Source organism: Myxocyprinus asiaticus, chromosome 7, assembly GCF_019703515.2.
Source record: "Myxocyprinus asiaticus isolate MX2 ecotype Aquarium Trade chromosome 7, UBuf_Myxa_2, whole genome shotgun sequence".
NCBI classification, from domain to species: domain Eukaryota; kingdom Metazoa; phylum Chordata; class Actinopteri; order Cypriniformes; family Catostomidae; genus Myxocyprinus; species Myxocyprinus asiaticus.
This window is the reverse complement of record NC_059350.1, coordinates 7,645,388-7,659,361: the sequence shown is the minus strand read 5'-3', so window position 1 is coordinate 7,659,361 and position 13,974 is coordinate 7,645,388. Positions and strand designations below refer to the sequence as shown.

Genomic DNA, 13,974 nt, shown 5'->3' with positions numbered 1-13,974 from the left:
GAAGAAGACAGAAAGCCATAGAGATTTAGAAACAACAAGGTTGAGTAAATGATGACAGAATTGTCATTCTTGGGTGAACTAACCCTTTAAGGAGTTCTGAGAGCTTGATTTAATAAATCATTATTGATTGTCATGCGAGTGCAGCCGAATTTAGGCTTTGTATAATAACCCAACATCCTGAGAGGCGAGAGACCCGTGTAGCATCTGTGTCCCTGAATTCACTCACTCTGAAGTAACAGCCTGCCAGATGTCAGTGAAAAAAAAAAAAAAAAAAATCTGATTTTGTAAAGGTTTGAAGCTTCAAAGGCTACCATCTTGGGACATGATGATCTGGGTCTGAAATGGTGATGTCTGTTTACTCTGTCACAGTGTGGCAGATTTTGACTTCCTGTTGAACAAGTGTGAATGAGGTACTCTACCTTTGGCAGGGTGTATTTGGGAAGCTTCATGGGTGTAAACACATCTCGCCTGGATGACACATAGTAGATTGGCCGACCACCGGTTGACACCTTGGGTAATGGAGGGACCACAAATAGATAGGACAAGGACACTTTAGAAAGAAGCAACATTTCAAGTGGTTCAAAGAAAATTCAGTTACATTTTAATGTAATTGTAATGCATCACAATATCTTAATTAGATCATGACTGCAGCAATTCAGTGAGAGAGACTGAATCAGTGGGATCAATCTCAATTGGTTCGCTTAACTTTTGTTGAGTATGGTCCTTTACTTAAGTGGTTCTGAATGTACAGTACAGAAAAATACCAGTTTCAGAGTTTGCACTTATTTAGACGACCACATCTTTATTAACTGAACTGTAGGTAATTATATGATTGTTATCCTTGAAGAATTGTGATATTTATCAATTTAGAATTCAGTACAGCCCTACAACGTTTAAGCATTTAGCAAATCTGCTATCATCCAAAGCATACATTTATAGAGTGCAATACAGCACCTGCCAATTTTTCAGACATTTTGTTTCCGGAAGTATTTTTTCCATACATTTTTTTCCATATGGATTTCATAAAATCTATGCCATGACCTAACCCAACCCAACCAGCTCAGAGGTGAATCACAACATTACAAACTTTGATTTGAAGCACACAATTATTTGAAAATTGGACAAAAAGACAAAGGTACAATAATTTGTACTTGACGTCTTTCATTAGGGCAAGAACTACAATCCCATGAAGCATTGCGGATGATGTAATCAAATTGAAAACTATGGAAAAATATACAAATATTCATTTAAAGATGTCTATTATAAATATAGAAACAATGTATTGTGATTTTATTGCACAATTTTCAGATATTTGCAAACATACAATTCATTTGAGGGTGTAGGGAGACTGACTCAGTTGTCATTCGCAGTGCGACATGGTAGAGGGTGGTCGCTGCAGAGCTTGTTTTGCATGTTTTCTTGGGCACAATACTCTGATTGATGGAGCGTTTTCCTTCTGGATCATGCGTAGTGTAGTTCTTCACCAGAAATATACACTATTAAACACTATTGTATTTATTTATTTATTTATTTTATGAAGACGAAATAATGCAGACTGATGGCTTCAACAGAAACATATATCATCGATTAACAACATCGAAGCTCATGGTTGGTCTGTTTCTAAAGGTTTAGTTAAAATGAATATCGAATAAGTGAATATATAACTGGCCACATTCACTTTCATTGATGCCATTCACTTCCATTGTAAGTGCCTCACTGAAACCTAGATTTTTGCTTTTTATAAAGAAAAGGAGGGAAAAGTCGAAACAATTTTTTTGGTAATCAACATTATGCCACAAATGCTGTTGATTTAGCTTAACATTTATTGAACACAGAACATTCCTTTAAGGTTGAAAGCACCATGCTCTACCAGTTGAGGAACATACCAAGTACTGCATAATTTCAACACTGTTGACTATGTACTGTATGCACACATAAAGTATGCATAAAAGAGTTGTCATTAGTCATACAGTTGATGTTTCTGAATTATCTCTGAACTCTTTGACCAGTAAAAGGACATTAATTTGCAAGATAAACTGTTAATATGTTTGATATAATACTAAAGCTCCAGGTGTCTGGTAGCCTCAAAATGTATTTATTTATTTATTTAGTTGGTTTTGCTGATAATCACTCACCTGGACAAAAACATACTCATCTTGGACCACTAGGGAGTTTGGGTCAATGAATCCGGGAAATGGTTTGCCCTTGTTAGCATCTGTGCAGTTCTGAAGCTTGCATGTGACATAAAGAGCCTCTGAAACAACAAAAAGTCTTTCTGCAAAATCTGAATATTATCTGAACAAATGGCATAAAGAGTTGAAGGGGTACTGGAATTCTACCATGCCCTAAGCCAGGGTTCGGCAACCTATGGCATGCATTGACATGCGGAGGGGTAATCACTGGCACGCCAGCAACACAGAGAGGAGTAGACTATTTTATTAATATGAAATTCCGCAACTGCATTCCTATCTACAACTTGATACAATCCTTCCTCATGATCACGCAGCGTGTTTTCATGAGCTGAATGGGAGGTTAAACAAAACGTTTAAATGTGACGAGATCGCAGTACACAACAGACTCGTGCAGTGCATGCAAGCCAGCTGCGCTTCACTTTCGAATAATCACACGAGTAAACGCACCCGCTTTGCTTCGGTCAGGCTGTGCGGATGACAGCTTACATTCCGTGTTCCATTTGTTTCTTTTTGCTTTCAGAACAACAATAAGGAAAACACCACTATTAATCCTTGAGATTTCCAAACCAGCATACAGGTACACCCTCCTTAAACCATGGACACACTCAAAATTACATTAAACGATTAAAAGAGTAAACATAAACCCACATTGTGAGTCTACAAAAAATATAATTTAAACCTGGAAATAAAGTTTTAGGATTTTGTAAGTGCGATTCACCGAAAAGGGTTAAATAGCTGATCAGCTTGTGATGCGCGAATGGCTTGCACATGAGTCTCGTCACACTTTAACAGTGTTTAGCCTCCCATTCAGCTGATGAAAACACACTGCATGATCATGAGGAAGGATTACATCAAGATGTAGATTGGAATGCATGCCAGGTGCGAAAAACGTCACATAAATAAAATAGACTGCTCCTATCTCGCTGTTGCTTGCGTGCAATAGTGATTACCCCTCGGTGTGATTTTGAAAAATGTATGACATAACATGAAATATTTAAGATTCCACATAATTTCATGATCAGTAATCAAATAAGCAAATTTGTGACAAACTGTGTTAACTCATTTTGTACAAAAGGACAGGTTTTCTTTCATTAAAGCACTTTCACTAGATGCTCTGTGAATATTCACATGCAAGATTGTTCACATGCAGATTTTGCACAAATTTTTCACTCAAACTGTTATGCTGATAATATCATTTATAATGAAAAATAAACTATTAAAATAGAAAATTGCAAAATAGAAACATTTTCACAAGTGGACTCAAACTTTGGAAAATCACATACATGTGCATGGGTTGGCACAGCCATTGACCAGGAAAATAAAAAAAAAAAGGTTGCCGACCCCTACCCTAAGCCAACAAACAGATGACAGAATATTATGAGCAATGAGGAGATGATGCCCATTTTTTCTTGACCTGAAACAGATACCAGAGGGCAGTACTTACACACAAAATGTATTCAATCAATAGGTTGTTGGTTAGGTGTTAACATGACTGAGAGATGCTAGCACTTTAACCGGTGTTAGCATCTACTACAACAAAAAATTAATTTGGGGATATAAAAGGGATTTTGGATGTCTAGTACTTTTCTTTTGCTGTCTAACATTTTAATGCAAACGTTTAAAACATATTTATTTAGTCTCTAGGCTGTTGGTTAGACGTTAACATGACTGAGAGATGCTAGCACTTTAACTGCCGTTAGCGAGTACAACAATGAAAAAAACGTTTGGGCGTCCAAATTTTGGATGTCATACTTTTCATCTGCTGACTAACATATTGATGCAAATGTTTAAAACCTATCTATTTAATCTCTAGGGTGTTGGTTAGATGTTAACATGACTGAGGGATGCTAGCACTTTAATTGGTGTTAGCGTTTACAACAACTGAACAAATATGTGGGGATATAAAGTTTATTTTGGATGTCTAGTACTTTTCTTCTGCTGTCTAACATTTGAATGCAAAAGTTTTAAACATCTATTTAATCTCTAGTTTGTTGGTTAGAAACTAACATAACTGAGAGATGCTAACGTTTTAACTGTTAGTCATTCAACATTTCATAATGGCTGTGAGGTTGAGAGCAATTGTAACACTAGTTATGAAATAGTTGTATGACTATTCATCTTTGATGAGTTTAATACTGTTCTTGACTTATCAAATGATCAATATATTTTAATAAAATTGATTTAACTCAAGTTTCACTTAGCCTGTTGCTTACATGTATTATTGTTGACAGCTAGAAGAATTATTATCATATAAATGTGGAAACTATTCAGTGATTTTTATTACAGTATTAAATGAATTATATAATGACTTTTGAGTTGTGCTCTTATTTAAGATACAGTAGATAAATATCATCAAGCATTGCCCCCAATCACTGTTATAATCGCCCCATAATGTTTCTTACTTGACTGACTAGCTTAATGTTTGAGGGATCATGTAGAACTGGAACAGACAGCTTATCTTCTGGGTGTCAATCAACAGACATATGGGTTCAATGGACAAAAGACAAACTCAATTAGCTATTCATTGCTTCATTACTGTTCATTATTTATGACAGCTACACTGCTGTTGTGATGTTCAATTTTAATTGATTTTCATGGGTATCAAATGGATATTTTCCATGTTGTTCCTATCTTTATCATGTGTTATTATTCACATTATAGAGATCTTTCATTTTCATTCATCGCATACTGCTGTTACATTTATAAAGAATGGATGAATGCAACATCAGCCTCGATTATGTTTGCAATCGTTAATATGTCAAATAGCTCTGAGAAAAAGTTTTAGCTAAATAAAGGGTTGCTTTGTGCTGTGTTTGAATTGTAGCTTGTTGAACTGCAATCAGATCACATTAAGGGATGGCGGTCAGACTTACGGTTTTCTGAGATGCTGGTTTCAAGGTGAATCATGCCTGGCTCTTTATCAAGGCCCATTTTAGACCTGTAGACCCCCAAAGGAAAGAACACATAAAAAAAATAAAAAAATAAAAATAAAAAAAATGCTTTCTTAAATGAGCTTTGAACAAAACAACTGTTGTGTTTTCATACAACAATAGATCTGGCCAAAAAAGGGCATCAACCCTTTTGTGTGTAAAAGATCCAGGTTAGTCTCCCAACAGAGTGATTCAGGTTAAGTGAGGAAATTACCCTTGGAAAACCCTATCGTCTTAAGCCCCTATTTCCATCTTCCATCTTTCTGTTCTCTGACAGAAGCAAGGCGCATATCCTGACATCAATAAAACTAAGCCCTTCTCATTTGCTTCCCAAGAACACCCACAGGCAGTGCACATATCACTCTCCCTCTTTTTAGTGTAGAAAATAATCATTGTTGCATGAAATATTTATTGGAGGATGAGATATCAGTTAGAGCTGCTCCGGCTAAGAACGCAGACTGTCTCAAGTCTTTATTATGACACTTATTGAAAGCATTGAAGCAAATATAGCATCCATTTGCTTGATCCGGGTCGACCATAAAGGAATTTTTCTGATTCAATACAAATTAAACTTAATCAACAGCATTTGTGGAATTATGTTAAATAACACAAACATAATTTTGACCTGTCCTTTGTTAAAAAAAAAAAAGAAAAAAAAAGAAAAGAAAAAAAAGAAAAGAAAAGAAAGAAAAAAATGTAAATTACAATTTACTTACAATGAAAGTGAATGGGGCCAGTCCATAAACATTAAAATACACACTGTCTCAAAGGTTTAGCCACAAGATGTAAACATTATGCGGGTTAGCATGATATTAGTGTGATGAAATTGCATTATAATAATATAAATAATATCCAATATTACAACTTTGTTGATATGACGATGTAACGCAGGTAAACCCTGTAATCTGGTAAATGCCATAATATCACATTAAAAACGTGTATTCATCTTGTGGCTATACTATTAAATCACTGTATTTGAATGTTTATAGACTGGCCCCATTCACTTACATTGTAAGTGCTTTACTGTAACTGCTGTTTTTTTTTGTTTTTTTGATGAGTCAAAATACTTTTTTTGTGGTAATCAACAATATGCCACACATGACATCAATTAAACTTAATATGTATTGAACATGGAAAATTCCTTTAATATTCTAAAGGCAGAGGGGCGATTTCTCTAAATTGTTGTGGCACATTTGCATGGAATATTTCTTTTTATTTTATTTACAACACAAACACACCTATTCTTTTTTTTTTTTTTTTTACGTGAATTATACTTTTTATTATTTGCAACTTATTCACAAAGGTCAGTCCTATATGCCTGGTGCAATTAACACTGCCCGCCTGGGTAGCTCAGCGGGTATTGATGCTGACTACCACCCCTGGAGTCACAAGTTCAAATCCAAGGTGTGCTGAGTGACTCCAGCCAGGTCTCCTCAGCAACCAAATTGGCCCGATTGCTAGGGAGGGTAGAGTCACATAGGGTAGCCTCCTCGTGGTCACGATTAGGGGTTCTCGCTCTCAATGAGGTGCGTGGTAAGTTGTGTGTGGATTGCGGAGAGTAGCACGAGCCTCCACATGCTGTGAGTCTCCGCGGTGTCATGCACAGCAAGCCACGTGATAAGATGCACAGATTGACTGTCTGAGAAGCGGAGGCAACTGAGACTTGTCCTCCGCCACCTGGATTGAGGTGAGTAACCGCCACCACGAGGACCTACTATGTAGTAGGAATTGGGCATTCCAAATTGGGAGAAAAGTGAAAAAAAAAAAAAAAAAAACATTTTTAAAAAGAGACATTTGCAAAAACATTTTATTGATCATGCCAGCAGTAATTTATAAAATGATGATCAAATTATGAGAAGAGTGTATATATCTGGGCATATATCCAGATGTGCAGTGTAGACAAGCCTATTCAGGTATGAATATATCAAAGAGGTGGAGCGATGCACTGAAAACCCTAATAAGTTGACATTACTCAATTGATTGAGTAAACTCGTTCTTTCAGTTTAATTGAGTAATGGCATCTCCAAAACTTGTGTTATTAAGTTCACTTAACTTGGTGTTCATATGTATAGAATTAACTTAACTGTCAAAGTTATGCTAACTAGATGCAATTAGACTAAACTCAGATTTGCTATTTAAATATTGTTGTTTAAATAATGCTACAAAAGTGCTAAAACTTTTATGAATTCTTAATAACAACTATTTTAATGCCTCCATAAGTTCCTTTTGACCAAGGAAACAATTAAATAATTAAATCGCAAGGGATTATGGGTATTCTCTGTAGCCTCAATTTTGTACTAAATTGTTATTAATCAAGTTATTAACACTTTAACACTTTAACACTTTTTTTTTTTTTTTTTTTTTTTAGATAAATAAGTTCAAGGAGCATAGATATTTGAGTTATGAGCCCAAAATTTGATCGATTTCAAGTAATGTTTAATAAAAGAGCCCATATATGCTAATTTACAGTTTCATAATTTTATTTTGGGGGGTCTACTAGAATTGGTTTACATGTTTTAATGTAAAAAAAAGAAAAAAAAAAATGTCTGAAACGCTTTGTTGTAGCTCCTGTCTCTTTAAAGCCCCCTTTTCCAAAAAGCCCAGTCTGCTCTGATTGGTCAGCTGGCCCAATCTGTTGTGATTGGTCAACCGCTTAGAGCATGTGTCGGAAATGTAACGCCCCTTACCATAACCGAGTTTCAGCTTAGAGTAGCCCTTAGGCGGGCATTATGCAAATGTGGTACATAGTGACATAGCTAAGTCACGGAAGTAATGGCTGGACTGCAAACCAGGCGTTTCAGGTAGTTCAGGAGCAGTGTTTCTGTGGGAGAGAGTAAATCCCTTTGGCGTGGACTTTGTGCTTTGTAACTTTGCAGACCTTTTACATGCACAAACATCTATATTACACACTATATTACATATTATATTACAGACAGCTATATTACAGACAGTGCATCAAACGCCACTATCAGCTTGTGCTGTTCCTCCTTAGTGAACTCCCCACAGATTGTTTAAGTAACCTTCGGTTATATCCTGAGAATCTAATGGTTAATTTTCAAACATCCACAAGGACCTGCTAGGGTTTGTATTTAGATCAATAGTAAAGGTAGTGTTTTGACCCATCCAATTCCACCAAGAGTCTAAATCTGTGCAGGTATTAGGCAAGGATAGAGCCCCATAAGATCACAGTTCTTTTGAAGCACTGACAGGTACAAAAATCCATTTTATCCATCCAAAGCTCTGTTTCTTCAATCATCTCATATTCTGGAGGTCACCATGATGGTGTAACTCATGAAACGGTACAGTTTAATTTCACATACTCAATAGCTATGCATTTGTAAGGGCTATATGTCTCAACTCTCTTAGGATAATAAGACTCTATATGCGAGAGTTTATAGAGGGGAACTTGTGAGGATAGATCATTACCAGCCTAAAAATAACGGTACTCCAGGCTCAATCTCTGATGTCTTCGCTCTGTCCCACTTTGACTTTGCTTATGCAAAACCACTATATAACATGGAGTTTTCAAAAACTAAACCCTGGTGCTAAAAGACTGAATCTGGTTGGCAATTTGGGGTGTCATTATCTATTTGTACAACCAGCACAAGACAGGAGTTTTCTGGAATCTGAAAACTGATTATTTTTGCAGTTATGTTTGGTGACTCTAGTGGCGCAGCCTTATAATTTGAGGTATTTGTCCTTATATTTTCTGTGTTACAACCATGATATGTCAACTCCATCACACAAATTGCAAAGGAATTGTTGTTGTTGTTGTTGTTTTAAGGTGATTTTCCTCATTTTAAATGGGTCCTATTTGTAGCTAGTAAAACCAGAAAAACAAAACAACTCCTGCATTTAACCCTCCTATGGTATTGAAAAAATGGCACCTCCCTTTGGTATTCACGGTCATTTTTGCCCGGCAGGTTTTTAAAAAAAAATTTTTTTATGATGATAATGATACTATTTCTTCTTTACTGAAGTAAGAACAATACAATTATGCATTTCTTTTGGGATTTTATGCTATTTTGATCCTATTTACATCTAAATTTCTAAATGTTACCATTAATTTGCATATACAAATAAAATAAATTAATAATAAAAAAATAAGAACCTAAACTTCTAAGTTGAAAAATTAAGAAAATGTGAGAATGTGACATAAATTGGATGCAGATAAATTGCTGCCATCTGGTGAAAAAAAAAAAAAAAAAAAAAAAATTACATATATATATATATATATAACATGACTTGCCAGTAACAGCCAGTAGATGGTATTATCCACCTACTGTGCAGTCTGTTGGCTTGTTGTAACTTAATTTTATATTTTAGTACAAGCTACGAATTTGTATGTGTACGTGTATATATATATACATATATATATATATATATATATATATATATATATATATACACACACACACACACACACACACACACACACACAGACACACACACACACACACACACATTATCAAACTATTATTTGTCAAAGTTTAGCATTTTAAAATTGATTTGAAGTGTCAGTTTTTGCAGTTAATGTCATTATGCTTGCAATCAAACCTGACCATACTGTTACAAAGAGAAGACACAGAATAAGCATTTCCTACCACTAATTTATTTAGAACATACAAATTTAATAACTCAATGTAAAAGCATAATAATATCAAGAAAATGAACATAAAGAAACAGAAAAGAACTGCAAAATTCTGAAAATTCAATTAGAGTATAAAACAGAAGAATCAGAGTAAATAATTTGCAATTTAAAACTTTCTATACAAAACATTTATTTTGCAAACATGTGTGTGTGCTGCATTGTGTGTTATCGTCTCACCCCTTCATTTCTGAGTGTGTTTAGCATTGTGAATGATTATTATTTATTTTTTTTTGACAAAAACAAAACAAAACAAAAAAAAAACCTCTGTGTTATAGTTTCACCAGTTAATTTGTGTTTGTGTGCAAGTGTCTGAATGTTTTGCTCTGAGGATGTTTTAGAGTCTCACCCTGTAATTTATTTTATTATTTATTTATGTATTTATTTTTGTTTGTCATCGTGGCTTATTTATTGATTGTATTTTACAGATAAAAAGTAAATAAATAAAAATTCATTCCCATTCATTTTCAATGGTCAGTCAATTTTGACTGTGAATACCAAAGGTGTATTTTTCTTTATATATATATATATATATATATATATATATATATATATATATATATATATATATATATATATATTACAACCACCTAGACATACCGAATCAAGCCAAATTTGTTTTTGTTTGTTTTTTTTTTCAGATGGCAAATGAAGAAAAAGTCACCAAGTCTTGTCCTGCTCAGATAAAAGAAAAGGATTTTTTATTAAATGAGGAAAATTTATTTCAGACCGAATACCATAGGAGGGTTAATACATGACTCACACGCAAAGTAAGATTATTTTGTCAACACTGTAAGCTTTAAACCCTGTCAGATTTTTTTTTTAATTTTTTTAATTTATTTTTTTCAGTGGAGTTAAAAATCTGTTTGAAAACTAAAACCAAAAAATCTAGAATTTGAAATTCAAGATATAACAAAATATAAACATTTAACATGAAGCAGGAAGTTACACCAACACCTAAATTAAAATCTGAACATGTTTAAAAGAATTATCAAAATAATTTGTTCAAATTGGAACAATTGCTGTTTATTTTTTCCCAGTACTGTAGCCTTTTTGTTACATATCTCAAGAATCAAAGGACTACATTTATAACACTTAAATAAACCGACTAAATAAAGTTGACACAAAAAACAATTCATCTATGCATAAAATGTTTTTCAGTTCATTCCAGTTTGTCCACTAGAGACCTGCTATAAACACAAAATCGAATCGCATTTAGAATGTATTTCTCAACAGGTCCGTTTAATCACCAACGTCTAGACATCTTTTAGCTGGAACTGATTAAGCTTTCTTTATCACTAAATTATTTACTGCGTTGTGAATGCTGACTCCTACTAAGTAACAAGGTCTAATGACCACATTCATTAAAGAGCATCTAAACATCTGAAAGAAAACCTCAAGATAGTGTTCCGTGGGGGGTAGAACACAGCAGGGGAGATCACATCAGAGCTCAACAACAATCAGTGTTCTTTCGTTTATTTTTTTATTAGTCACAGAATGCTGGAGGTCAGATGATTGATGTTCAACACACAGCAGAAGAATTCACACAGAGAACACTTACCAGTAGAATCGATTGGGCGCCACCCGCTCGTGAACGAGCTGCCATCGACGGCCAAACTCAACAGAGCTGTACAGCTGAGGAAGACATATTGTGTTAGTTGGAGTAAAAGTTGACCGTTAGCAAAAAGGATTTAATTAAAATCCTATCTGTTGGGGTACAACATGCTGCTATCATTCAATATTATTTTTTTATTTTATTTTTTGGTAAACAACCCAGTGCCTTTACTATTTAGTGAAGTTCTCTTCAAGTATTGGATAATGCTCTAAATTAAACTCTTCATGCTTATTAAATTGTGCTTGTTTATATTCAATTTCAAACAGTTCAAAACTTTGGCACGCAGCTCTGTTATGTGCTATGATACCTCAAAACGTGTGGCTTGTTGAGGAGAGGTAAGATGATGCTTTTCTATGCAATCGGACTTTTGATTTGTGCCTGGGGAATGATAAAATAGACAAAAAAAAAAAAAAAAATCCCATGGATTTACATTGAAGGAGGAAACATACTGTATCTAGGGACTAGAATATCATCGAGACTTGGGGGTAGGAATGGGAATCTAACAATTTAACGATTCCACTTCTGATTTCTCTTAACGATTCTTGTAGTACTTTTGAATAAGAAACATTTGGAAATTCTTATTGGATTTACTACCTCTTCCAGCCTGTTACCAAATGATGAGATCAGTTCATATTTTAACAGTACAGATTAACAACCATCCAATAATTACACTGATTTAATTCTCACAAGCCTTCAGTACACATACTGTAAAACACTGACAGTTTCTTGGTTCAGGAGTGGGATATGACGAAATTAATTACTTGCAGTTCAGTATGTTTTTCATTCACTAAAAAGAACCGGCTGATAAAAGTCATTAGTTCGGGAGGTAGTGCCAGGGCCGGCCCGTCCCACAGTCGAAACAGGCGGCCGCCTAGGGCCTCGACATGCCTGGTGGGGCCCCACGAAGGCGCGAACACATGCAAAGTAAATGAACAAGTCATAAGATTAAGAAACATTGATGACTTTATTTTGAAATTCTCCGCAGTCCAATGGTTTCTATAGCGCACCCAATTGGGAAAACTTGCGTGGCTTCTTTTAACAGTATTATTAGACACAGATCGCACACCTTGCTGAATAATGTGCATGCACGCCTTACAGAAACGCAGGAAATAAGTTACGAAAAATATTGCTTTGTGGCTATTTGAGTCATTGAGGCTTATTTTGTGTAAAGGATAGCAGAAACGGCGCTTGTCAAATCATTAGGGCTTTTCACGTTTTCTCAAGACTAATCTGCTGGGGAAGAAATTCAGACACTGTCGATATACAGATGCCAAAAAACTCACATAGAGTGAAAATATGAGCAATTAATCTGGAAAATAACCTCTCTGCTCCCTGAAAGGTATGTGTTTATACTTTACATTTGTTTACAAATATATATTTCAAGGTGTTGTGTTTATAGGCCCTATTTAAAAGATGTAATTTTATTTATACATAATTCCACCATTTTCTTTGTATTTAACAGCAATACTTTGTATTTGAAAAGATGGATTTCATGAGTTTCTGGAGCTAGTGCAGGACACTGCAGTAAAAGAAAATAAATGAATAAAAACGGCTGATAAACACATTAAATGAAAATATTTAAGAAGCTTCTTGAGCTCATACAATATTTAGTGCTCTGTCTGTAATTATAATCCAGAAATATAACTTTGTTTTCATCTGGGCTTATAAGGAACAGTGTCTTTGAAAATACTGTTTCCTCAAACCTTAAACTTTCTTTAAACAACAATAACAAACAAACAAAAAGTTTTTTTTTTTTTTTTTTTTTTTTTTATTCATGAAAAAAAGAGAAAAATATATTATGTGTTTACCTTGACTGTACCTAGGCTTATTTTCCACTGACCCCTACTGTTCATAATAAACCCACTGAGCAAATAACCCGTTGAACCGCATATTAAACTGAACTTGTCAACGCTACATACTGAATCTGTTTTCATTGCAGGAAGAAAAATGAAAAGACAGAGAACAAAAATATAAGGACTGTCAGATTCAGATTTTAAAGATTTAATTTACTGGTTATGATGTTTGCGGTCTAAATCTACAAAAATAATCATAAATTGCTTATTTAGTAAAATGTGAAGCATTTACATTTTTAAAAGCATTGTGGGCTCATTAAGAACACATGTGGGCTTAAAAAAACATAGCATGAGTGTTTAGGCAAGAGATTAATCTTTGATTTAATAATAATTTTTTGGAAGGCTGTTAACATTTATATAAGAAAACATGTAAAACGTTGGGTGGGCTTAATTGGGTCACTTCCCCTAAACATTTACACATATATGGGTAGTTGAAACTGAATTTGAAGCATTTTTAGCAGTGTCCTATACTATTAAAACTATCTAAAACTATTTTAAACAGCCTTTTCTTATTTTTTTTTTATTTATTATTTTTTATTTTTTTTATTTAATGGAGTAACACTTATGGTTGTATTTGTAAACATTAGTAAACTACTGTACATTAGTTAATATGAACTAACAATGAACAATACTTAATAATCTTAGTTTCTTAATTTCTTAATATACTAGTCCAGTTTAACATTAAAAATTGTATGTTAACATTAGTTAATACAATAAGAACTTACATGAAACCTGT

The 13,974-nt window shown here is 34.2% G+C and overlaps 1 protein-coding gene across 1 annotated transcript in view; it reads right to left on the bottom strand.

Annotated features, from left to right (window-relative positions):
* The window catches only part of LOC127444079 (VPS10 domain-containing receptor SorCS1), a 310,619-nt gene that overhangs the window by 70,980 nt on the left and 225,665 nt on the right, over positions 1–13,974 (bottom strand). The window contains exons 5-8 of the mRNA XM_051703250.1: positions 11,332–11,405; positions 5,066–5,130; positions 2,136–2,254; positions 420–509 (exon numbers count right to left, since the gene is read on the bottom strand). Of these exons, the coding sequence (XP_051559210.1) occupies positions 420–509; positions 2,136–2,254; positions 5,066–5,130; positions 11,332–11,405 (348 nt within the window). The remainder of the gene's footprint in view (positions 1–419; positions 510–2,135; positions 2,255–5,065; positions 5,131–11,331; positions 11,406–13,974) is intronic.